This window comes from Catharus ustulatus, chromosome 21 (assembly GCF_009819885.2).
Source record: "Catharus ustulatus isolate bCatUst1 chromosome 21, bCatUst1.pri.v2, whole genome shotgun sequence".
NCBI lineage: Eukaryota > Metazoa > Chordata > Aves > Passeriformes > Turdidae > Catharus > Catharus ustulatus.
In genome coordinates, this window is record NC_046241.1 from 679,428 (window position 1) to 704,768 (window position 25,341).

General features: G+C 57.5%; 3 protein-coding genes across 3 annotated transcripts; 1 reads left to right on the forward strand and 2 right to left on the reverse strand.

The window, feature by feature from the left end:
- Window positions 1-86: 86 nt before the first annotated feature.
- On the reverse strand, window positions 87-8,767 carry ENTPD8 (ectonucleoside triphosphate diphosphohydrolase 8). The gene is made up of 10 exons (XM_033077659.1): window positions 8,730-8,767; window positions 5,971-6,102; window positions 5,442-5,559; window positions 4,291-4,441; window positions 3,643-3,802; window positions 2,880-3,110; window positions 2,120-2,380; window positions 1,602-1,712; window positions 1,314-1,448; window positions 87-468 (listed from the first exon to the last, which is right to left on the reverse strand). The coding sequence occupies exons 2-10, from the start codon at window positions 6,088-6,090 to the stop codon at window positions 277-279; spliced, it is 1,479 nt and encodes a 492-aa protein (XP_032933550.1). The 5' UTR covers window positions 6,091-6,102; window positions 8,730-8,767; the 3' UTR covers window positions 87-276.
- A 998-nt stretch (window positions 8,768-9,765) lies between these two features.
- LOC117005680 (ectonucleoside triphosphate diphosphohydrolase 8-like) lies at window positions 9,766-16,609 on the forward strand. Its single transcript, XM_033077660.1, has 10 exons — window positions 9,766-9,915; window positions 10,433-10,577; window positions 11,226-11,343; window positions 11,979-12,129; window positions 12,618-12,777; window positions 13,310-13,540; window positions 14,040-14,300; window positions 14,651-14,761; window positions 15,034-15,171; window positions 15,504-16,609. Exons 2-10 carry the CDS (start codon window positions 10,452-10,454, stop codon window positions 15,711-15,713), a joined length of 1,506 nt encoding a protein of 501 aa, XP_032933551.1. The 5' UTR covers window positions 9,766-9,915; window positions 10,433-10,451; the 3' UTR covers window positions 15,714-16,609.
- A 1,000-nt stretch (window positions 16,610-17,609) lies between these two features.
- On the reverse strand, window positions 17,610-24,965 carry LOC117005691 (ectonucleoside triphosphate diphosphohydrolase 8-like). The gene is made up of 9 exons (XM_033077681.1): window positions 24,843-24,965; window positions 23,896-24,013; window positions 23,274-23,424; window positions 22,152-22,311; window positions 21,182-21,415; window positions 19,786-20,058; window positions 19,080-19,190; window positions 18,119-18,256; window positions 17,610-17,792 (listed from the first exon to the last, which is right to left on the reverse strand). Exons 1-9 carry the CDS (start codon window positions 24,963-24,965, stop codon window positions 17,610-17,612), a joined length of 1,491 nt encoding a protein of 496 aa, XP_032933572.1.
- Between the last annotated feature and the right edge of the window lie 376 nt (window positions 24,966-25,341).

Here is a 25,341-nt window from a genome sequence, read left to right on the forward strand (position 1 = left end):
TTGAAAGCAAAACTGATTTTATTTCTAGTTTGAATTTTTCTGGCTTCGTCCATCCAGCAAGTCTCAATCAGGTTTTGGCAGTCAGATTAAACGAGTCCTTCTCTTGAAGAGAGATCAAGACACCTTTGTTGTCTTCCACATTCACAGAGATGACCCAGTCAGATCTCCTAAGCAATGGAGATCGATCTAATGCCTTCTTTTCCACTTTCCACCTCTTCTGCACCACTTCCCTGCCTGGTTTAGTGGGCAGGATGTCTCTAGTCAGGAGACTGGGAGCTACTTTGTTTTCCAGAAACACTGTAGGAAAACAGCCACCAGGCCTGCCACAATGGCCAGCACGAGGAAGGACACAGCCCCTGCCCACAGGTTGGGCTGGTGGCCCTTGACGTGCAGCAGAGCCTCAGCAGGGATCATGTTGGTGAGGTTCAGCATGAAGCCCAGTGTCCACCCGATGTCTGTGTTTGCTGCCTGAAGGGAGACAGCATCATCCAAAAGCACCTCTCCCAGGCACCAGCAGCTTGGTGTGAGGGGCTGAGGGGCACCTCTCCTGTGAGCTGTCCCCCATTTCACTCGGGGACCAGGCTGTGGTGAACCTCATCTTTCCAGCAGCAGTTGCACAAAGAGCTTTCCTGTCCCCCGTCCCCCAGGGCTAAGGCACAGCTGAACATGGATGACTGTTCTGATCCAGGTGTGCCTCTGTGACCTGCACATGATTTTGGATCTGGGCTTTCCTCCATCCCCATAATCCTTCTAATTTGGCTGCAGAATCAGTAAGGTCAGAAAAGACCTTTCAGATCAAGTCCAGCCATCAGCCCACCACGTTCATCACTGAGCCGTGTCCTTCAAGTGTCATATCCATATGTGGTTTGAACACTTCCTGGGATGGTGACTCTACCACTGACCTGGGCAGCCTGTTCCAAAGCCTGATCCTTTCCATGCAAAGAAACATCCCTAGTACCTAAGCTTCCCCTGGCATAACTTGAGGCTGTTTCCTCTCATCCTGGAAATACTCTGGCCAGTCCATACTGTGGTTCAAACTGGTCATGGGGCCACCATCACCTCTCTGATAACATCAGAGACCAAAGTGGCCAAATCCTGCTCTGCTTTTCCCTGACCCCCTTAAAATAAGTTACATTCACAGCAGGGAAAGTGAGACATGAGCTGGATCAGAGGTCTGGGGTAGCTAAGAGAGAGTGAAGCTCTTCTGGGACCACTGAGGAGCAGCCATGAAATGGACACATTTCTGGCACAGAGGACTCAGAGATGCTGCTCCTGAACATGACCATCCTCTCCTGCTGCCCACAGGTTTTTACCTGCCTGCTGAAGTGGATGTTGCTCCAGGAGCGCTCATCGAACTTGTAGCCATCGAACAGCAGCGTCAGGATGTAAATGGCCACGGAGCAGTAGGTATGCAGGTGCTCCAAATCCTGTGGGAAGCTCTGCACCAGCTGTGGGGCCATCAGGACACAATGCAACAGGGAATTAAAGAGATGCTCAGAAACCCTCCCTGGCCCAGGGAACAGCAGGGCTTATGCTCCAAGGGCAGAGATTTGGGACAGGATAAGCACAAGGCTCCTGGCTACCCTTCACAGGGCTCTCACCTCTGTCCAGTTCCTCCTGCAGAAGGACAGGACTGTGGTGTTGACCTCACTCAGAGATGGCTGGTTGGTCAGGTTCAGGAAGTTGAAGGTGTAGTAGAACCCAGCGAAGGCCTGGGGGGCAAGGGGACATGGTGAAAAACACAATTCCTTCCTCATCTGAGAAAAGACCCAGGGGCCCCTCTTGCTTGGGGAGAGAGTGCCAGTAATTCCCAGGGTTCTGCATTTGGCACCCCCTTGATGGTCTATCAGAAAGTCTCAGAGCTGGCTGATAACCCTGGAGCTGCTCTTGCACTCTGAGATTGCTCAGACATGCTCCCTCACACAAGGTGTTCCAGTTTTTCTGGGGAAGGCTGGGACACAGCAGGCAGCAGAAGCCATCTCCGAGAATACAAGAGGATTGCAGATAGAACCAGTTCCCAGGATTCCTTTCTCCCCAACCCTTTCCACAATCAGTGGCAAAGGAGACTCCCAGTGTCTTCCTTCACCCTCCTGCAGGCACAGGGACAGAGGCTGCTTACGAAGAACTGTCCCCGCACAGGGGGCTGGTACACCCCATTGAACCCGCACGGCCACTGCGCCCCGCAGCTGAAGTTGAAGAGTCTCTGCACGGCCGTGGCACACGCGGCTGGGTCCCCTGTCCCCATCACGCTGAGGACAAGGTCAGGGTTGACTGAGCTTGGTGCTTGCACACAGGGGCTGTCGTAGAGCTCTGCCACGGTGAGGTTCTCCTGGTACCCCTGGGGGTAGCAGGGGTGCGAGATCTCAGCACTCAAGTTGGCCTGGAGAGAGACAGAGCCATTAATGGGGCTGCCATGCCACTGAGACCTGTCCCACGGCCCATCCCAAAAAGCAGGACCTACAGCCCAGGAGGACTGGATGCATCCCACCTGTGAGCTCCCTGAGCACCCCTGGCTCCCACAGCACTGCACTCTGGCTCTGTCCCAGGCCAGTTGTGCAGGGACTGTGCTGGGAAACCTCTCTCTGGGCAGCAGTGGAGCAAGGGCAAGAGAATGGTGACAGTAAAAAACCTGCACACATACATCTGGGCTTAGGAAATTACAAAAAAATGCCACTGCATGTCAAGATGTGGGGAGAAGGGAGCCCTGGCTGGCAACCACCACCACCTTCCACCCAAATGAGGGAATTTTTTGCTTCCCTAGATAAAATCCAAAGCTCTGCCAATTCCCAACTCTTTGCCCCCAGGCACGCCCAGCATTGCACGAGGAGATGTGCCATGGCACTGGGAGGTGGCTGAGCAGCCCCCATGCCCCGTGGTACCTGGTGCAGAGCTGCCACCAGCCTCTTCAGGACCTGTTTCTGCCCATAGCACAGGTAGCTGTGGCTGTAAAGGGAGTAATCGGTGCCATACAGCCGGAAGAACACGGACGTGTTCCTGTCCTCCACAGGGACCCCGGGCTGGAAGGTGATCTGCGTCGAGGCACCGCCAAGGTCCAGCGCTCCCAGAACCTCAGTGTCCTGGGGATGTTCCCATTTCTCTGCAAACGAGAACTGGCCCAACACACAGCAGGAGTAAGGCTGAGCTGCAAGCACTCACACTCACACACTCCCTTCTCTCAAGGAGTTTTGGGTTCAGAAGCCCCAGAGGCGCCTTCCACATGCTCCTGGCTCCCTCTTTTACCCTTGCCTGCCCATGTCCTCCTCAACCCACAGACACTTCCACGGAGCACTGAGGCGTGGCCTCTTGGCTGTGGCACATCTGCTGGGATCCACACACTCTGAGCAGGGAGAAAGGAATGCTGTCACCCAGAGGCTGATACCACTGCCACATCCTTGGGATCCCGAAGTCCACCCGTGTGCCAGCACATGAGAGCACAGGGCCAGGCTGAGATGGACACCAAGATCCTGTTAATCACATGAATGGCATTGAATCTGCAGCCCACGGCCACAGGGGACATTTGGTTGGGTGATCAGTGCCCCAAAGCTCTGTTCTTCCCTCCTCTGCAAATAAGGCAAGCTGGCTGTAGCTCAGACAGGGACATTGTCCCCACTCCCCCTCCCCTGCCCTCTCCCCAAGCTGCACCTTGACCAGTGTCTGCAGCAGGTAGTTGACAGTGATCCAGCCAAAGGAGCCCTCCTCGCTGCCCGTCAGGATCTGAGCTCCACGGAAATCCACAGGGTACTCCCCAATGGCCTTGGACACCTCAGCAAAGATCTGCTCGGCCTTGGTGCTGTTCTCCTCCCTGCCAGCAAAAGCACAAACACCTCAGCTGCTGCAGGCCCTGGCTGGCAGCTCAGGGAGCCGGGCTGCCGACGAGAGACTGCTGTGCCCTGCCAAGGAGCTGCTCAGAGACATCTCCCCTGCCTGCAGGTGGCTCCTGCAAACCCCAAATCCCTCACCCGGGGACCCTTGGGAATCTCCCTAAAAACGCTGCCTGCAGGCTCTGCTGGAACGCTGGGAAACTTCGCGTCAGTCTGGCATCGGGGACTCAGCCCCTCTGGGGCTGCTGCCAGGCTGGGGCTGCACAGGGCTGGGCCTGTGCCCTGGGCACAGCCAGCAGCTCTCCCGACACCCCACAGCACGGCAGACAGGGATGCTCTGCTCATCCCCACAGTCTGGCCAGGCAGCACCCCTGTGGCCCAGCCCTTGTGCCACGGTGCCAGTCCCGTCTCCGGTGCAGTGCAGGAGCGCCAGGAAGGGCGGGGGGTGCCAGCCTGGCCGTGCCGGTACCTCAGCAGCCGCATGCCGGCCGTGGCCCCCAGGTACGTGGGGGTCTCCCGCTGCTGCTCGGCCGGGATGATCTTCATGGCCCTGTCCAGGCAAGGCTTCAGGCTGGCACCAGCCCCTGCAGGGTTGTCTGCATAGCTGGAGATGCCGGGTCCTGCCACAGGAGAACGGTGATGGAGAGAGCCCAGTGCTATCCCAGAGGGACAGCACAGCAAGTGACATTTCCACCCAGAAATCCCCCAGGACTTTTTTGTTGCTTGCCCCAGGTAGTCCCAACCTTGCCTTGTCCAGCCCTGACCCATGCTCGGTGCTGTCCTGCCAGGAGGCAGCAGTTGTGTCATGGCCACATTCCCTGGGAGCCCCAGGAGCTCCTGCTCCAGGCAGAGCAAGAGGGCTGCAGGTTTTGCTGGGGATACTGAGCATCCTTGGGATCCTTGGGCCTGATCTTTGGGAGGCTGAGGCATGGCAGTCAGCCCTGCAGGACCAGTCCACAAATACAGCTCTTCCCCATTTTCCTGAGGAAGGAGTGCGGTGTCCCACACCCTGCTGCGATGGCACATGGAGCTGATAGGCATACAGAGGTGCCCTTGCATAGCCTCCCTATTTTTAGAGGCTGGCACTGGATCCGAGAACCCTGCACGGTCCTGCAGTCAGTAGGGACAGGCTCTGGGGTGCAAATCACACTCTTTATCTCCCCAGGACCTTTGTGCTCAATGATTGCCATTAGCCCAGGCCCCCCTTGCTTTACACTTTGCCCTCAGCCAGACATTTTCAGCTAACCAGTAACTGCCACACCACCGCTGCCGAGCAGGATGTGAGGGCAAAATGAGCTCTAAGCCCTCTTGCCCCCTGCCCGAGCACCTCTGCCCTGGATGTGGCCTTTGCTAGCCTCAGCCCCGATCCATGTACTATTTATCTCATCCTAGATCTGCTATCTTTCCTGGGCATTTCCTTCAGAGAGACTTCTCCTTGGGCCAAAGCCTGCCAGGACTTTTGGAACAGGAATAAAGGCCTCTATGGGTATTTAAAAATGCCCATTAAATAAATTAGCAATTATCACACCTGGCATAAATCAGTGCGTGGAACAGCACCAAGGCTGGCCAGCCCCAGGTGAGCTGGGCATGGAAAGGGAGGATAAATCCCAGCACACTCACCGGACACAGAGCAGGCCTCCACCTGAGAGACGATGCCGGTGCCATTCTCCTTGTCTGCAGGCCACTGGTAGATGTAGAGGGATGTGTGTGTGGAGCCAGCATCAAACACCATACCATACTGGGGAGGCAGAGGGGACACGGGGTCACTCTGTGATCAGCATCACCCACTGCATAGCAAGAGAACCTCCGGGAGAGCCATTGGAGCTCCTGGTAAACAGGGGAGCCTTGAGCGGCCAAACGAGTCTGGTGGTCACCAGAGCAGAAAAAGTATGGTGGCATTGCAGCCAACAGCTGTGTTGGGGAGAAGGATCCATCCCAAGCCCCTGGAGGGTGCTTTAGGATGAAAAAATTGCATGTGCCATGGGGCCAGGCACAGTGACCAAATTCAGCCAGACCACTCCTGTCTGTGCAGGGCTTTGTCCCCATGTTGGTTACAAACAGCACAGCCTGCCTGAAACCCGGGCAAAATCCAACACCCAGCAGATAGCCAGCATCCAAGTGAGAGCTGTGCTCCTCCCAAGGACCCTACCTTGGTGCTGGGGGGAAGAAACACATCCTTCACATTCACGACACTCAGAATGAGGGCGATGACACTGCACACACAGGTGGCTGCCAGGAGACCAGCAATGACCTTGGCTTTGGAGCCCATTTCTTTTCCAACCTGCAAGGACAACCCCAGCCCCAGCTCACACCTCATGGATGGATATGGGACTTTCCCCTTCCTGACAATGAAGCCATTCTCTGGTGCATGGCTGCTCTCAGCATGGAAGAGGATAAAATCCATGGGCTCCTCTGCACCCATGCCAGTAGGGTTGTTGGCAGCCTCAGGGTTGGGACACCCTCCTGTTCTGAGCACTCCCTCCTTGGAGGATTTTCAGCACAGCTTTTTCAGCCCTGCCTTCTCACCTGAAGCCCCTCAGGTCCCTCTGTGCCTGGACCCCAGCCCACTGCCCTGCTCAAGCTGTTGCCTGACTGGTAAGTCAGCACCTTCTTTCACAGCAGTGCCACTGGAGGAAGCCTGGCTGTGGCTAGCTGGAGTTCCAAGCTGGGAGCAGGATAGTGGCCTGGCAGGGTACCAGTGTGACCATACCCTCTGGGGTGCAGAGCCACATCCCTCCAGCACACACATTCTGCTGCCTCAAAACCCATCCCACAACACTTGGGACCAGGTCACATCTGTTGCCCAGCAGGCCCAGATTGTCCCTGAGAGGGTCCTCTGCTCCAGACAAGGAACAGCACCTCCAGATATGTGTTTCCTGCCTGGTCCAGCTCTTGCTGATGCCACAGCATGTAAGAGACACACAGGGACAGTCTCCATGCCTGCTGTGATCCCCACACCTCTCCTGCAGCCCCAAGGGCAGGCAGGAGGGCAGAGGCAGGAAGCTGGGCACACAGCCCATAGCCAGGCTGGAATGCCCACAGCAACTGTCCTTGGGGACTGGAGCACTTCCCACTTGTCTCTCCAGAGCTCAGCTCCCAGCAGAAACAGCCCCCAGACACACCTAAGAAATTGCAGCATAGCAAAGAGTCTGGTTCTCTATGACAGCCTCAGCGCAGGGCAGCTGAGATATCCATGTGCTCAGCATACCACAGCTGGCCCAGGTGTGCTTTTTGAAATGCACAGCTCTCCCTTCTCCTGCAGTGCCCTGCCCAGTGCCATGAGCCACACAGGCAGGATGCCTGCTGGGAGCCAGGCTGACCTTGTTTCACACTCCAGCTGAAAACTTTGGATGGCCTGAGAGCCCTGGGCACTAGAGATGTGGTTTAACCCCACCAGTGCTTTGTTTGGAACCTGGAGCTGTCACTTGCCTACACAATTCTCCTGTAAGTGCATAAAATCCCTGAGAAATTCCCCTGCCCTTTTCCCAGGTCAGTGGAGAGGAAAGATCTTTGATAAGATCAAAGGAGATGCTGATTCCTGTTTTGGAGTCAGCATCTCTGGCAATGAACAAGGGTGACCAGTCTCCCACATGGCACGAGAACAGCTGTTCTTTGGGCCCATGTCATGGAACATGGGCCACCAAAATCCCTTATCAGACCTTGTCCTACAGCCAGAAGCCTTCCCTCTACAGTGGCTATGGTCAGAAGAGATCGTATGGAATCAGCTGGTAAGTCCCTGCCATAGACTTTTGTCTTTGAGACATTAAAGTGGTGATCAATTCAAAGTGATTTCAGACTGCAATTGTTAACTCAGCATTACCATGATAACAACCTAACTATGTTCCCAGTTATCATATTTGCAGTCCTACCAGCCCTGCCAGAATGTGCCCAGATATAACTGCTGTTGGGATGTGATTCATCTGCTCCAGGTATCAAACAAAGCAATGGCAAAAGTCCCCAGCCTATATCCTGGAAAATTCTGTCCCAGGCACTGTGAAATGAAAGGACACGAATTGGTGATAAATTGCACTGTGCTGCATGCGGGAGAGGGTGGGAAATGGGCTCCTCCCGCTCTGGTAGGGACTAATTCCCATTTTGACTGGATGGGGGCAATATCCAAAGGCAGCACAGAGCCAGCTCTCCCAGGGAGGAGAACACGGCACCGGAAGGGAGTCCAGTGGTGGGAAACAATGTGAGAAGCTGATCAATCTGCCCAGGCTGGCCAGCTCCAGTACCTGCTACTACCCATGCAGAATCAGGAGGATGGTTCTGATGCCTCCAGAGCTGCAGGGGAGGAACGACCCTGCACAGTGCCTGCCCATTTCCAGGTGTGGAAAGTTTCCAGCTGTGTTCAGCAGCTGGACCAGAGCTGCACTTGTTTGCATAGGGCTGGCCATGATGAAGGGCTTAACAAACACCTGTGGGACATTCCTCACTTGCAGCATCCCTTGTGCACAGGGAGCAGGGCCTCAAAAATCGGGGCAAAAGGCTCAGAGCCACTGCTGGATCTAAACTGCCTGTTGCTCGGGACAATGGGGGACTGACTTCCCACTGGGCACGTCTGGGATTTGAAAGCCAAAAGGGCTCTGAAGGCTCTAAGAGGGTGACTGTGGATTGCCGGGAGCATCCTTGCCCGGCAGAGCAGTTCCCTGCGTCCCATCTCCCACTAGTCCTGCGGTTTGGCAGTGCCCCCCACACCCGGTCCCTGTCTCCTCCGTGCCCCTCTGCCCCCTGCAGCTGGTCACCTCGTGCGGCGAGTGGCCGCCCCAGCCCTCTCGTCCTGCCCCACCAGCCCGCGGAGCGTTTCCCCCCAGCACCGCCCCCGCTGCTGCCCAGGGCCCGCTCCCACACCAGCTCTATCGAGGGGCACCAGCCCCCGGCCTCCCCCCGGCGCCTGCCCCAGCTCACCCCGTTGGCTCCGGTGCCGCTCCGGCCGCGCCGCGCTCGCCCCGGACTCAGCGCGTACCTGGAGCTGGGAGCCCGCTCCTGGGACAAAGGCTGCCCCGCCGGCGTGGCCCTCCCCTTGGCCACGGACCAGCAACCTGCCCAGGAGAGTGCTTGTCCAGGAGGCAGCGGGGCTGGGGCTGGACAGCCAGGGTGGAAAGAGCATTCGGGATTAACCACTTCGCTGCTGGAGGAGCGGCACAGCCCGGGAGCGGGGAGCCTGCGTTGCGCGCGGAGATCAGACAGGCAACAGATCGCAGGCAGCCCCTGCCTCCGGAGCCTGTGAGTGCCTTGCCCCAGGACGAGGCAGCAGCTGAGCTCCGGGAGCCTCAGACAGCTCTGCCAGACCTGTGGCACAAACACCGTGAGGGGCCGAGCCTGCCCTGTCACCCTGCAGCCACCCGGCTCTGCAGGACCCCCCCCATGTCCTGCTGCAGGCAGAGCCGGGCTGGCAGCGGGGCTCGGGACAGGAGGAGGAAGGACCTGACAGCTAAAGAGCTGCCCCCGCAGCCATCCGCATGGGATCCTTCCCCACAGGCATGAACCGAACTGTCCCCACGGTTAGGGAGCCATCCTAACTGTCCTGTCTGTCCCCATGGCCAGCACCTGTCCATGGCCGGAATCCCGTGGCTTTGGGACAGTGCAGGCACGGAGCAGGCAGGGTGCGGGCAGAGATGCAGGCAGACGCACTGGCCGAGTAGGGCAGGGGTACAGGGAGGGAGCAGGCAGGGTACAGGGAGGGAGCAGGCAGGGTACAGGCAGATGTCCAGGTAGGGTACAGGGAGGGAGCAGGCAGGGGTACAGGGAGGGAGCAGGCAGGGGACAGGCAGATGTCCAGGCAGGGGTACAGGGAGGGAGCAGGCAGGGTACAGGCAGATGTCCAGGCAGGGGTACAGGGAGGGAGCAGGCAGCCCGGGGCCGGGTGTCCGGTACGGGCAGTGGCAGCCCTGAGCTCCCCGCTCTCCCCGCCTGCGGCAGTGCCCAGAGCCCGCCCCAGCCGGGGCCGGACCCGGACGTCCGAGAGCGGCTCAGCTTCGCTTTCGCTTCGCTGTGCTCGGCCGGTGCGGGCTGGGCCCGGAGCCGGCGGGGAACGGGCTGTGTGTGCCCCGATCGACGCCCCACGGAGGGACGGACAGGGCTCCGGGCACAGGTACGGGACAGTCGGACCGCGGCAGGCGGGAGCTTCGCCCCTGCTCGTTCCCGGCAGCTCGGAGCCAGACAAATTCATGGTCTCCCCACCCACCCACCTCGTGTCCCAGGGGGTCACTTAGGGGGTCGGGCGGACCACGAGCTGCAGGGAGAAGGGGACCCCCGGAGGGCTGGAGGCTCGGGGCAGAGGCAGGCGGCTTGGGGCTGCTCTAGCAAAGTCCCTTCCTCCTCGCAGACCCTCCCAAAGATCCCCCGTCCCGAGACCCTCCCGAAGACCATCCCTCACGCACATCCTCCACCGAAAGACCATCCCACCCCACAAACCCGCCTCCCAAAGACCATCCCACCCCAAACCCTCCTCCCAAAGACCCTCCCTCCCCACACACCCTCCTCCCAAAAGCCGCCCCTCCCCACAGTCGCTCTCTGCAGACCCTCCTCCTAGAGACCACGCCTCCCCTCGGACCTCCCAAAGACCATCCCTCCCTAGTGCCGCCTCCCAAATCCATCCCTTCCTGCAGACCTCCCCAAAGCCCGTCGATGTCGCCGCGCCTGCTCAGGATGCTGGGCTGGGGCTCGGCGGCCGTGCTAGGACTGCTGACGGTGACCGTCTTCGTCCTGGTCCTGATCCCGGCAAAGGATGCTGTCCTTCCTACCAAGATCAAAGTAGGTGTCCAGTGAGACCTGGGGGAGCCTGGGAATGCCATCAGCCCCTTTCCACGTGGAATTCTTCCATCAGCCCTGCCTTCCATTCAGCTTGCAGTTTTCCCCATAGCCAGCTTGGCTTTTCAGGACTTAACCTCATCAAGGTGGCACCGGGCAGATAACCTCCCACAGACCACAGTCCTGGCTACTTGCTAAGGATGGAAGAGAGAAGTGCAGCCTTCTCTCCATGACTGCTCCAGCTGCCACCACAGGCACTCTCTTCCCTGTTTTCAGACATCCGCGTCACCTGTTGGGTTTACACCTCTCTCCCCTACTGCTTTCTGCTGTTGCTCTGCTAAAAAATGTCAGGTTTTGTGAGATTTGCCAAGGGCCGGGAGCAGCCTGAGCCCTTTGGGCCATGCCCGGATGCCTCCATGTTCTGCAACTCACCCAGCTGACCTGCACGTCCTGGCTGAGCTGTAACCCGCTGGAGTGGTGAAACGGGTGCTGTTAGAGATGGAGCAGGGCTGCTGAAGGGAGGATGGATGTGCAGACCTCTGCTGCTCATGGTCACACAGGGGAAGTAGAATCAGGAGCTCTCAGAAACCCCTGTGGCACTTGGTGCAGCCCCGAGCCAGCTGTGACCCCGTGTCCCCTCTGCCTCCCCAGTACGGTCTGGTGTTTGATGCTGGCTCCACACACACGTCTCTCTACATCTACCGGTGGCCAGCACACAAGGAGAATGGCACCGGCATCGTCTCCCAGGTGGAGGGCTGCTCTGTGGCTGGTGAGTGTGCGGGGATCTGTCCTCCCTCTCTCCCAGTCTCCTGAATTGCTGTCCTAAACTCTCACAGCACCATCACTGATCCCAGTCTTCCAGCCTGCTTTGGGCTGAAGGGAGATTAGCATGTGAGGAATTACAGGAAAGGGTCGGGGAATAGTCTGCACCTGAGGGAGCCCTACAATCATTGGGAAGTGCAGAGGTGAGGGAGGGATTGGGCTCCCACTTAGCACAGGTCCTGCAGCCAGTCCTGTCCAGATGTGCATCACCTCACAGTTTGGGATGCTGGATGTGCAGTTTGCTCCTTCTTGCCTACCTCAGCTTCCTTGACTCTTATTAACACATATGTTTACATCTGCTTTCATTATGTGCAACTTCGTGTGTCTGCAGGGCCTCCCAAAAGTCCCTGAGCAATCTGGTGTCTCGACTCAGGTGCTGCCTGACATCTCCCAGGGGCAGCAGTTTGCATTTTGGTATCTGTGCAGGTCCAAACAAAGCACGAGTGGGGCTATGGCTGGGACATTTGGTGTGTCTGAGCAGGCCCGGTGGAGCTCCATGGAGAATGGGGGGGACATGTCCCTTGCTGTGCTGTCCCTCTGGGATAGCACTGGGCTCTCTCCATCACCATTCTCCTGTGGCAGGACCCGGCATCTCCAGCTATGCAGACAACCCTGCAGGGGCTGGTGCCAGCCTGAAGCCTTGCCTGGACAGGGCCATGAAGATCATCCCGGCCGAGCAGCAGCGGGAGACCCCCACGTACCTGGGGGCCACGGCCGGCATGCGGCTGCTGAGGTACCGGCACGGCCAGGCTGGCACCCCCCGCCCTTCCTGGCGCTCCTGCACTGCACCGGAGACGGGACTGGCACCGTGGCACAAGGGCTGGGCCACAGGGGTGCTGCCTGGCCAGACTGTGGGGATGAGCAGAGCATCCCTGTCTGCCGTGCTGTGGGGTGTCGGGAGAGCCGCTGGCTGTGCCCAGGGCACGTGCCCAGCCCTGTGCAGCCCCAGCCTGGCAGCAGCCCCAGAGGGGCTGAGTCCCCGATGCCAGACTGACGCGAAGTTTCCCAGCGTTCCAGCAGAGCCTGCAGGCAGCGTTTTTAGGGAGATTCCCAAGGGTCCCCGGGTGAGGGATTTGGGGTTTGCAGGAGCCACCTGCAGGCAGGGGAGATGTCTCTGAGCAGCTCCTTGGCAGGGCACAGCAGTCTCTCGTCGGCAGCCCGGCTCCCTGAGCTGCCAGCCAGGGCCTGCAGCAGCTGAGGTGTTTGTGCTTTTGCTGGCAGGGAGGAGAACAGCACCAAGGCCGAGCAGATCTTTGCTGAGGTGTCCAAGGCCATTGGGGAGTACCCTGTGGATTTCCGTGGAGCTCAGATCCTGACGGGCAGCGAGGAGGGCTCCTTTGGCTGGATCACTGTCAACTACCTGCTGCAGACACTGGTCAAGGTGCAGCTTGGGGAGAGGGCAGGGGAGGGGGAGTGGGGACAATGTCCCTGTCTGAGCTACAGCCAGCTTGCCTTATTTGCAGAGGAGGGAAGAACAGAGCTTTGGGGCACTGATCACCCAACCAAATGTCCCCTGTGGCCGTGGGCTGCAGATTCAATGCCATTCATGTGATTAACAGGATCTTGGTGTCCATCTCAGCCTGGCCCTGTGCTCTCATGTGCTGGCACACGGGTGGACTTCGGGATCCCAAGGATGTGGCAGTGGTATCAGCCTCTGGGTGACAGCATTCCTTTCTCCCTGCTCAGAGTGTGTGGATCCCAGCAGATGTGCCACAGCCAAGAGGCCACGCCTCAGTGCTCCGTGGAAGTGTCTGTGGGTTGAGGAGGACATGGGCAGGCAAGGGTAAAAGAGGGAGCCAGGAGCATGTGGAAGGTGCCTCTGGGGCTTCTGAACCCAAAACTCCTTGAGAGAAGGGAGTGTGTGAGTGTGAGTGCTTGCAGCTCAGCCTTACTCCTGCTGTGTGTTGGGCCAGTTCTCGTTTGCAGAGAAATGGGAACATCCCCAGGACACTGAGGTTCTGGGAGCGCTGGACCTTGGCGGTGCCTCGACGCAGATCACCTTCCAGCCCGGGGTCCCTGTGGAGGACAGGAACACGTCCGTGTTCTTCCGGCTGTATGGCACCGATTACTCCCTTTACAGCCACAGCTACCTGTGCTATGGGCAGAAACAGGTCCTGAAGAGGCTGGTGGCAGCTCTGCACCAGGTACCACGGGGCATGGGGGCTGCTCAGCCACCTCCCAGTGCCATGGCACATCTCCTCGTGCAATGCTGGGCGTGCCTGGGGGCAAAGAGTTGGGAATTGGCAGAGCTTTGGATTTTATCTAGGGAAGCAAAAAATTCCCTCATTTGGGTGGAAGGTGGTGGTGGTTGCCAGCCAGGGCTCCCTTCTCCCCACATCTTGACATGCAGTGGCATTTTTTTGTAATTTCCTAAGCCCAGATGTATGTGTGCAGGTTTTTTACTGTCACCATTCTCTTGCCCTTGCTCCACTGCTGCCCAGAGAGAGGTTTCCCAGCACAGTCCCTGCACAACTGGCCTGGGACAGAGCCAGAGTGCAGTGCTGTGGGAGCCAGGGGTGCTCAGGGAGCTCACAGGTGGGATGCATCCAGTCCTCCTGGGCTGTAGGTCCTGCTTTTTGGGATGGGCCGTGGGACAGGTCTCAGTGGCATGGCAGCCCCATTAATGGCTCTGTCTCTCTCCAGGCCAACTTGAGTGCTGAGATCTCGCACCCCTGCTACCCCCAGGGGTACCAGGAGAACCTCACCGTGGCAGAGCTCTACGACAGCCCCTGTGTGCAAGCACCAAGCTCAGTCAACCCTGACCTTGTCCTCAGCGTGATGGGGACAGGGGACCCAGCCGCGTGTGCCACGGCCGTGCAGAGACTCTTCAACTTCAGCTGCGGGGCGCAGTGGCCGTGCGGGTTCAATGGGGTGTACCAGCCCCCTGTGCGGGGACAGTTCTTCGTAAGCAGCCTCTGTCCCTGCGCCTGGGGGGACAATGGGAATTTGGGGCATAACCCCTGGAAAACTGCTCTAGGAGAGTGTCTGAGTAATTCCAGCCCTGGTAGCTGGGTTTTGCCTGACACATGGAGTCACAGAGTTGGCTGATGTGTGCGCCAGGCAGCCCCAGACCTCTGCTTTCCCAGCACCATTGCCTGCCCAGTTGGGCAGCATTCCCAAGCTCCCTCCCACAGGGTTACTGCCAGCATGTTGCAGTGCTGAGTGGGGCCTTACAGGGACCGCAGCAAACGGGGGCAGGGATCAGTGGCCTGAGTGCTTCACTAACCTGTCACCTTTGATCTTGACACCCACAGGCCTTCTCGGGGTTTTATCACAGCCTTCATTTTCTGAACTTGACAGGAGGGCTGTCCCTGAGCTTTGTCAATACTACCATCTGGAAGATCTGCAACAGCAGCTGGGAACAGGTGAGATTCTGCCCAGGAGTGCATTTCACCTGGGCACTGGGCAGCCTGAAGGCTCATCCACAGCCCATCCTCTGCTGTGGTCAGTTGTAGAGAGCCAGGAGGAACAGGAAGGTCTCTGCACCTGGAAGGAGATGGGAGAGCAACCTGCAGCCCCCGGGGTCTCCTTGCTCCCCAGGGTCTTTGCTCCCAGCTGCCCTGAGAGGCTGTTCCCCAGTGTGGGCACATCCAGCCTTGCTCTGTGTCCAGTCCCCCCTGTTCTCCCACCTGTGCAGGTGCAGGAGTTGTTCCCCATGGCGAGCAGGACCCAGCGCCGTGACGCCTGCACAGCCAGCTCCTACACCCTCACCCTTCTCCTGCAAGGCTACAAATTCAACTACACAACATGGCCTAACATCCACTTCGTCCGGCAGGTAGGACAATGTCTGGCAGCCCCCAGCTTCCACACTGTGCTGTGAAATGCTTTGTGCCCACCCTGCTGCTGCTGGGGACAGGCCATACCAGGGCAGCACAGCCCCACTGCCCCTACCCAGCGCAGCTCTTGAGCTACATTCATGCAGCTGCTGGGACATCTGGCCTGGCCCTTTGTGCTCTCTCCCAGTTTATGTCACTGCTGGGGCTCCTGCAGCCCAAGATGGGCACAGAAATGGTGGTTGTGGAGCAGGACCTGGGGGTGCAAGCTCTTCTCTAATTTGCCTGGTACTTTGCAGCCTTTCCCATCCCTCTTTCCCATCTATCTGCGCAGGTTGCTAATGTAGATGTGGGCTGGACTCTGGGCTGCATGCTCAATCTCACCAACATAATCCCCTCGGAGCCTCTCACAGCAGTCACAGAGCTCCCGAGAAGCATCTGGATAGCAACCACAGTTCTGCTGGCCATCATGCTCATCCTCACCTTCTGCCTGCTCACAGCCATGTGCTACCAGAGAAACTCCTCAGGCTATGAGCAGCTGTAGCAGCGTTGCCTCTGGAGGCTGGGGGGCCACTGAGTCCTGCTGCCACACCTTTGCAAGGAGCTGCTTCTCAGGAACCACCCTTGTGTGCCCAGAGGACTTGTCCTGGGGGGCCCTGAGTCCTGGCCTGGTGAGCTGGAACTGGCACAGCTGTAAAACACCCTCCTCATAGCTGTGTGCTCTCCAGTTCTCCTTTCCCTGCGCTGCTGGTTGGAGGTGCTCCAGGAGGGAGGGCTTGGCCATGTGGGGCAGGGGCTCAGCACTGGAGCCTGGGGACCACCGTGCTGTGGGGTGGCAGGAGATGGGGATTTCGGGCGTGTGGCAGCAGTGGGACTGTCAAACAGCTGGTTACAGCCCACAGCAGAAACCCTGGGTGAGACACACACATCCTGCCCCATCCCAGGGCCAGGGTCTGCATCCCCCATGGCCAGTGCCAGCCCCAGGGGCTGTGGCATTGGGGATGTGGGGGGCACTGGCCTGGTAGACAGGGCTCTGCCTAGGACTGGGGGAGGGCACAGCCCCCTCCTCTCCTGCATGAAGTTCCTCTCCAGTCCAGCTGCACCCCAGGCCCCATGCCTGGCAGACAGCTCATCCTCCCTTTCTGACACAGGGTGACCTGGGAACTGCTGGGACACGGCAGAGGCAGCTCCCAGGCCCCCCCTTATATTTTTGGGGAGTCCCCCTTGCAGCCAAGTGATGGGTGAGTTGAGACACCTCCTCTGAGAAGGAAAAGGCCTATCCTCATGCCCTGTTGGTTCTACTCCAAGGTCCAGCAGACACCTCAGGGTCTCCAGGGACACCTCCCATAGATTCGTTGCCTCTCCCCTGAGTCTCCGTCATCACCAGCCACTACTTGGGAGACAGAAGTAATAAAATCACAATGATTTGGGAGCAAAGTACCAGGCGTTTCCCTGTGGGCTGCCTTCTACAATGTTTATTTGCATGAAGAGAGCTGTGAGGTGCCCAGCATAGCATTCCACAGGGACACCAAAGGTCTGCTCCTCATTGTGGGAATGCAAACAGCAACATCAATCATCCACAGAGCAGCTATAAATGAGCAGAATCAAAGGCAAAGGCCATAGGCAGGACCTAGCTCAGCCACGTGCAGGGCAGGACTCACAGCCTGCTGGAGCTCATCCTGACACCCATGGGGTTGAGGCCTTCTGCTGGTGGGACTGTGCTGTCTCCAGGAAGGCACTGAGGAGCATCTATTCCTTTATTCCAGGTGAAAAGGAAGATGAGTGGTGAGACATGATGATGAGATTACATGACATGCCATAACATACTGATGAGATGGACTTGCTGGAGGGGCATGGACCATACTTCTGACTTTGGGTGCTCAGTTTCCTTTCTCTCTTCAAGACCATCTCCATGTAAGCCCCAGCCACAGACCCTCCACAGGGCCAGCCGGATCCCACAGAGCATCCCTCAGGCTGGCAGACGCAGCAGGGCCCACCTGGCTGTTGGTGACTGTGCTCATGGAGCCAGCATTCCATGGAGCACCCTGTCCCCAGGTGCCTGCACCATGCCCCACCAGGCTGGCACTGGGGCACTGTCCCATGGCCAGGCTGGCCCTCCACAGCTCCATGGCCAGCTGGTGGGATGAAGCTATGTCTGTGACAGGCAGTGAGGTGACAGGAAGCACAAGGAGGCTGAGGCTTCTGCAGGCTGATCCCATTGGGTCTCCATGGGAGTGGAGCTCCTCTGGAAACCTCAGACAGTCCCTGTCTGCATGTTGGGGGCTAGGCCCATGGAAAAGCAGACCCCATTTTTCTGGAGCTGTAGAGATGAATGTGCTCACCAGCATAGACCCAGCCCTGGGCTCCAGTCCCACAGGACTCCAGCACAGCCCTGCAGCCCTGGTCTGTCCCTGCTGGGCTCCCAAACACAGCCAGGCTCCTACAGCCACAGCAGCAGGAGCAGGGCAGCAAGCCCCAAGATGAGGGTGAGGATGATGAAGGTGATGGCTGCAGCCCACAGGGAAGGCCTGTGCCCCTTCAGGCTGGCTGGAGCCTCAGCTGGGACCATGTTGGTGAGGTTCAGCATGTACCCCAGCGTCCAGCCCACGTCGGCGCTCCCCGCCTGCCCCAAGAGAGGGGACGGGGTTAGGCCTGCAGGAAAGCCACTGCTGGCACAGGGCCACCCACCCACTCCTGCTCAGCACAGATAGGATGCAGCAGCTGTCCCCACACCAGTGCCACGCCAGGATGGGGGGCAGGCAGGGCTCCGTGGACTGTTGCTCCCCAGCACCCCAACATGGAACTGGCTCTTCCTCAGCACCCCAATATGGGCCGGGTTTTCTCCCAGCACCCCAATATGGGGCTGGCTCTCCCCAGCACCCCAATATGGGGCTGGTTCTCCCCCAGGACTGCCTCTGCTCCCCGTCACAGGCTGGGAGCACTGCCCACCTTCATCTGGAAGATGATGTTGTTCCAGCTGGTCTCGTTGAACTTGTAGGCATCGAGGAGGAGTGTGAGGATGTAGTTGGCGTTGGCACAGTATTTAGGCAGTCGCTTGGGATTCTCTTTGGGATAGCTGGAAGACAGCTGGGATGGGGAATGTTGGGGAATGAAGGGAAGTTATTCACAGGCAATTTCTGTGCAGAGACAAAGCCCTGAAATATGCTGCATATGCGGCAGTGGCTCCACAGTCACCAGCATCCAGAAAGAGACTTCTGGGCCGGGCAGTGATTTTGGACCTCCCTATACAGGGCAACTCCTTTGGGGAGGAATTACACTCCACATGGAAACAGAGGCACATATTGCAGCTTATTGTAGCTCCTCCTGCCCCATCCCAGCCTCCTCATGCAAGGGGCTCCACGCGTGCCCCGTGGTGGTGCTGGCACATTTCTGGGCTTATCCACTCCCATTTGTTGCCCAGAGAAGCTGTGGCTGCCCCATCCCTGGAAGTGCTCAAGGCCAGGTGGGATGGGCTTAGAGAAACCTGGTCTAGTGGAAGGTGTCCCTGCTTATGTCAGGGATACAGAACAAAATGAGCTTTCCCAACCAAACCAGTCTGGAATTTTATGATTCCAAGATTTTACTTGTCTCCAGCATTGTGCCAGCAGCTGGCTTTGCTCTCACCATCCTCGCTGGCATCCCCATCCCCACCTCCAACCCCAGCTCCTGTGCTGGAGATGAGATCTTGCTGCTCTTGCCTGCCCTGGCTGCCCTCTTCCCAAGGGTGTATGAACAAGGAGTGAATGCAGGACAGTCCCAGCTCCACACAGAACTCAGGGGTGGCTCTGCTGTGTAGAGCACAGCTCAGAACCAAAGAGCCTTGCCCTGGAGGAGTCCCCACTCCCTCCCCCCACCCCACAGCCCCTCTCCTTCTGAATGTTCCACACAACCTCCATCCTAAGGAACATACATCCTCCCAGCTCCTTGTGCAGAGCCCCTCGATGGCCTCTCTGACCACTGCCAGCGGTTGCCCCTCCGTCAGATTCAGGAACTTGAAGTTATAGTAAAAGGCAGAGAAGGCCTGCAAGGCAAGAGACAGAAACACTGGAGAGCTGCAGTGGGGCACACCTGGCAGCTGCCCCATTTCAGGAGGAGAGGTTTTCCTTCACGGGGTTTGTTCCACCTCAGGTAGTCCTGGGGCATTGTTTTCCCTGTCCCAGCAGGTGATGGGCTGGGGGTTGGTGCCTGCTGGCGACAGCAGCACAGCCAGCAGAGCCAGAGCCTTGGCTGAAGGCTGCTGTCTCAATTCCTATTGACAAACGCCTGTTTTATGAACTAATCCATGGGAATATTCAAGGCAAGGTTGGACAGGGCTTGGAGGAACCTTGGGATAGTGGAAGGTGTCCCTGCCCATGGCAGGGGGTGACTCAAGATGAGCTTGAAGGTCCCTTCCACCCCAAACCAGTCAGGGATTTGATAATTCTCAACATGATTCCATTTGGAGGTTTGGCTGGAAAACCATCCAGCAGCAGTCCCTAGTGTGCCCTCAGGCAGTGGTGCTTGGGGAGCCTCTTGCCCGTGTTCCTTGCAGAGGGATTACAGTGCCATGGGGCAGCAGGGACAGCCCAGCAGCAGAGGATGCCCTTTGAGGAGGTGGGAGCACAGATTTGCCTTACAACAAACTGCCCTCGGAGCGGGGGCTGGTAGACGCCGTCGAAGCTGCAGTCCTGGCTGTGGCCACACGCTGAGAAGTTGAAGAGCTTCCTGAGGGCAGCCAGGCAGGCACTGGCATTGCCCCTGCCCTCCAGGGTGACGGTGCTGTCGCCCAGGGCCAGGCGTGGGTCGCTGCCGTCCGTGCAGGGGCTGGCGCGGAAGGAGGATAGCGACACGGTCTCGGTGTAGCCCTTGGGGTAGCAGGGGTGCTGGACTAGTGTGCTGGAGGATGACTCCTGGGAACAGCAAGATGCAGCTGCAGCTCCGGCAGACTGTCCTGGCTGCATGCAGACACACCCAGCATCTCCCCAAAGCTCAGGCACCAACATTACCAACACCTGCCCTTCAGTCCTGGTCTTGTTGGCTGACCCAGCATGAGCCCAGCACTAGTTCTCACTCTGCTTTGTCTCATTCCCTCTCCCACAGAGGCAGACCAGTTTCAAGGACCCAGCATGTCTCTGCCCTGGCCAGAAGGATTATTTTTGGGGACATATAAAGACCTCTCCACCCCAGCTCTAGCTCTGGTTCTAGCTCCAACACCATCCAGGGTCATCATGTAGGATTTTCCTGACTATACAGCAAGGGCAAACCCTTCTGGCTCACCAAGGCTGCTCTGCTGGCGAGGTGCAGATCCATGAAGATGCTCTTCACCTCTGACCTTCAAAAAAATGGCCTGAGAAAAGTCTTCAGCTCACGTTTCTCAGGTCCGTGAAATCACAGAGTGGCTGAGGTTCAGGGGAGCTGTGCCAACCCTCTTGTTAAAGCATGACCAACTAAAGCAGCTTGCTCAGAGCCTCGACCCATTGAGTTCTGAGGATCTCCAGAGATGATGCTCACAGCATTTCTGGGTCTGATTCCAATATCTGATCATTCCTATTGGACAAAGCCTTTCCCCTTTGTCTGGTTGGAAACTCAGATGCTCCAGCTTGTGCCCCTTGCCTCTTGTCCTGCCATTCTGTGCCTCTGAGAAGAGTCTCATCCTGCATTTCTGTACACCCCATGTAAAGCCAGAAGATCCCAAACTGCCCCTTTTGACATTTTCCCCATCCCTAGAAATGTCCCAGGCCAAGTTGGACAGGGCTTGGAGCACCCTAGGATAGTGGAAGGTGTCCCTGCCCATGGAAGGGGGCAGAACAAGATGAGTTTTAAAGTCCCTTCCAACCCAAACCAGTCTGGGATTCCATGATGTCCATGCTCCTCTCCACATTTGCCCTGCCATGCTCCAAGGAGTCTGTCCTTGCTCTCAGTCCTTGCTGATGCCTTTCCAGAAGAGCTCTGCCTGTCCTTACTTTATGCATTAACAGGTGTGTGGTTGGCATCATGACACTACAGGCCATTTACCCCTCAGCAGCCTCTCACCACAATTAATTCCTTCGCCAGCCGCTTCAGCATCTCGTTCTGCCCGTAGCAGAGGTAGCTGTGAGTGTAGATGTTGTAGCTGTACCCATAGAGGGTGAACTCAGAACCTTCATTCTGGCCCAATAATGAATCCTCAGGCATAAAGGTGATTTGAGTGGATGCTCCTCCAAGATCCAGTGCCCCAAAAATGTTGGCTGTCTCCGGATGAAGCCACGCGTGTGCTTTGGGAGAGTACTGCCAAGGAGAGCCACAAGAGGAAGAGGAGTAGCACAGAGTGCCCTGAGCTGAATTCTCATCCCATTGAAGACAACAGGCTTTTGTTATTAAATTCAATGGGCCTCTTCCTGTGAGCCCTCCCTCACCCTGCCTGCCCAGGCAGCTGGATATTCATCAGAGCCACACCAGACATGGAGCTCTCAGGTGGTCAGGAGGTGCTGACATGCTGTGGGTTCACCTGGCTCTGAGTCACCATTCCCAGGCCAGAGTGCTGGTGGGGACTGGCTTGGGACTTGGCCTTCCTGAGGAGGCTGCAGGGGTGCAAGAGGAAGAATTTCTATCCAAGAATCTTCCAGCAGGCCCCCCAAGAACCCAACACTGCCAGCACCACACTGAGCAGTGGCAGGGCTGGGACAGAGCTTTGGTCTGAGCTGCCTTCAACTGGAGGCTCCCAGCACTTCAGGGAGATGGAGCTTCCCAGGGCAGGGAGACAAAGCCCAGCTGTGCTGCACTGACCTCACTGTCCCTGAGAGACCCTCTGTCCACATGTGTGGAGATTGCCCTGAGCTCTCAACAGACACCCTCATTCCTGAGTTCTCCCTCCTCCCTCACTGTGGGCAAGCCAGAGGATGTGTCTCCTTCTCCTGGATCATTCCCAAAAGCCACTAACCCTGACCTCTCCTGCACTGAGAAAGTAAAGGAAAATCAGAAAAGCTGTATTAGCAAAGGAGTGAGGGTTCCACCCTTCTCCCACCTTGGTGAAGGAGTCCAGCAGGTAGTTGATGGTGATCCAGCCATAGGCCCCCTCTTCCTCTCCTGTAAGGATTCGAGCTCCTTTGAAAGCCACAGGGTACTCCTGCATGGTTTTAGCGACCTCAGCCAGGACTTGCTCTGTTGCTGAGCTGTTCTGTTTCCTAGGAAGGATGCAAAGGACAGGACACATACATACCTAACTACACCAGAGGAAACACAAAGCAAGAGTCTGGTTCTCTCCCAGTTCCACATACAGTTTTTGCCTCAAGCAGTCTGTCTGAAAGGGAGTTTGCTGCCACATGACTTGTCTGAGCTGGTCATCCAGGGTAAATCCCATCTATCCTGGTTTGGCATTGCCAATCTTGGAGCAACAGCAACCCCTTCCTTCCAGTGCAGCTTGATCCCAGTCACCCAGAGCCTTCCCAGGCCACCCTTCCCTGTCTAAGTGCTGGAGACTGGAGGGGGTTGTGCTGCAAGACCCAGGTTTGAACATCACCCAAGCCAGGGCTGATTGCTGACCTCCAGGGTTTTTTCAGGAAGGGTCTAGCCTGGGTTCTCAGTGGGGAAGATGTCTCAAGGCTGTTCTTGCTCTCTGAAGTGAGCCACCTTCAGGCTATGGCCCAGCTCCTTCCCAGGTCTGATTTCCAGGGCACAGAAATAATGTGAGCTATCTGCAGCCATAAAACCAAGAGCCATGAAATGAAGGCTGGCACTTGAAGATAGCTACTATGGGCTGCTGAAAGGTGAGGACAAGACCTGCAGCACTTCATTGCCTCCTACCTCTGCTCCACCAGCACCCATCCACATGGACATGTGGCAAATCTCCTGGTGGCATCCCAACCCCCTTGTTATTAAAGAATAATGAAGAGCAAACAAAGCTGTGAAAAATACTTGCTTAGAACTGGGCATGCAGCACCATCCTGGGATGTGCCATCAGACACTGCTCAGGAAAAGTTCAGTGCTCCCTGTGTCCTCACCAGGCTGCCTTTTCCCCTTCTCCTCCCTCCCCAGTTGTTTGCTTATGGCAGTGTGGGAGCTGGGGTCCTGGCCTGTGCAGGAACTGTCCTGGCAGTGGCTGTTTGCAGTTCTGTCACTGCTGTCACCCCCTGTCCCACAGCAGTACCTCAGTAGCCTCATGCCAGCCGTTGCTCCAAGATAAGCTGGGACATCCCTCTGCTTCTCAGCAGGAATAATCTGCAGGGCTTTATCCAGGCACTCCCTTAGGGAATTGCCAGCTTCAGGGGGGTTGTTGGCATAGCTTGATATGCCTTGCCCTGAAAAAGAGTCAGGGTGGGACAGGCTGATAGGAATGGCTTGGGTCAGGGTTGTGGGACCAAGAGGGCACAGGGCAGTGAGAGCTGTCTCCTCTTAGCAACAAAGGTACTTTTCCAGGGTCCCCGGTCCCCTGAGACCTGACTGACCCACACATCCATTCCTCTCCCATGTCTCCCATGCTTTCAGTAGTGCCCCCAGTCACTATAGGTGACACCTTCTCCAGCCAGGACATCAGCTGGGGCACTCCAAGGTGGAGGAACAAAAACTGATTCACCATTGATGTGCTTCAGCCCCCCACAGTGCATGGGCACCACACAGTGCTAAGGGCCCGGGGCTCAGGGAGCACACAGCCACAGCTACAGCTCCCCTGTGCCCACAGCACCAGCTCGAGGGACAGGGCTGTCCAGCCAGGTCACCCCACCCACCACTCAAACAGGGCAGGACAGAGCCCACGGCAGGGGAATACTGACCCTGGACATCACAGGACAAAGTCTGGCTGACCACTCCAGTGTTGTTCTCCTTGTCTGAATCCCACTCGTAGACAAACAGAGAGGTGTGGGATGAGCCTGCATCAAACACCATCCCATACTGGAAGGGAAATCAAGACATAATCAAGGCAGAGGAGCAGCAGCCTGGCCCTGGCCCCACTGTCACCCTGCCAGGGCCATGGGGCCAGAAGATTCCCCAAAACCCATGTCTGAGGCACAAAACCCATCATCTGTGCTGTGGCAAAGCAGAGCGGTAGCCTCAGCTCCCCCCCAGTGACTAAGGGACTTTGTCATTCTCTTTCCTGAGGACTGTGCTGCAATGCCAACTCACACAAACATTTCCTGTTGTTTCCTCATGCTTTTCTATTTTTTTTCATGGTCACATACCTTTTGTGTCTATACTGGCCCTACTTTGGGACCTGCAACTCTCCCATCCTCATGTTCTCTGCTACCCCATGGCTGCATCCAGCCTGGGCAGGGATGGCAGGGCCTCTCCAGGAGCACTCAGCCACCTTCCTCTCCCCCAAAAAGCCTTCCCCCTCATCAAACCCCTGTCATCCCTCTCCAGCAGCTGGGGTGGGATGCCGTGCCCAGGCCATGACAGGGGGAGGCAGGATGCTTGTGCTATGTGAGGGTATGGACAGGCTGGGGGGAGCTGCCAGGAACAAGGGGCACATGGAGGTGCTCTGGCAGAGCATTAGCCCCAAGGTAATCTCCACACCTGGAACAGCCTGGGGATGAGTTCCAGAGGAGCCTTCCCCTCTGACTTTCTTCTGCTTGAGGTGGGGACAAAATACCCACCCTGCTACTCCCAGGCAGGTCCTGACCCCATTGGCCCTCTGAGCCCCACAGACCAGCTGCTGGCTTGGAGCACCTCCCCAAGGTGACTGGGCTCACCACAGGTGCTCAGGGACATTCTCTGGGCTCACCTTGACCGTGGGTGGCAGCATCACATCTTCAACCCTCACCAGGCTGAGAACCAGGGCAACGATGGACAGTGCCACCAGTGTCCCAACAATGGCACTGATGAAGGACTTCTTCCTGGCCAGCATTGGGGTGAAGGCTCCTGAAAACCCAAACACGGGAGAAAGATGGTTAGACCTGGGAACAATGGTGTCAGTGAGAGCTGCAAGGAGATCCACTCCAAAACCTGACCCTGGCTCAAGCCTTGCCACTCAGAAATCCTGGTGAAAAATCGGATCTTTTCCTGGGAAAATCAGTATTAGGATGAAATACAGGGAGCTGGAGGAATGAGAGGCTGGTTGCTCCGCAGCCTGGCAGAACCATCACAGCAATCTTCCAGGTCCCACAGCCGCCGCTGCCCGGCTGCTGCCGGGAAGGGTCGGGTCTGGGAGGGACAGGAGGAACCCCGCACGGAACAGAGGACACAAGGGGAACTGCAGAGCCCTCAGCATGAGGCGCTGCAGC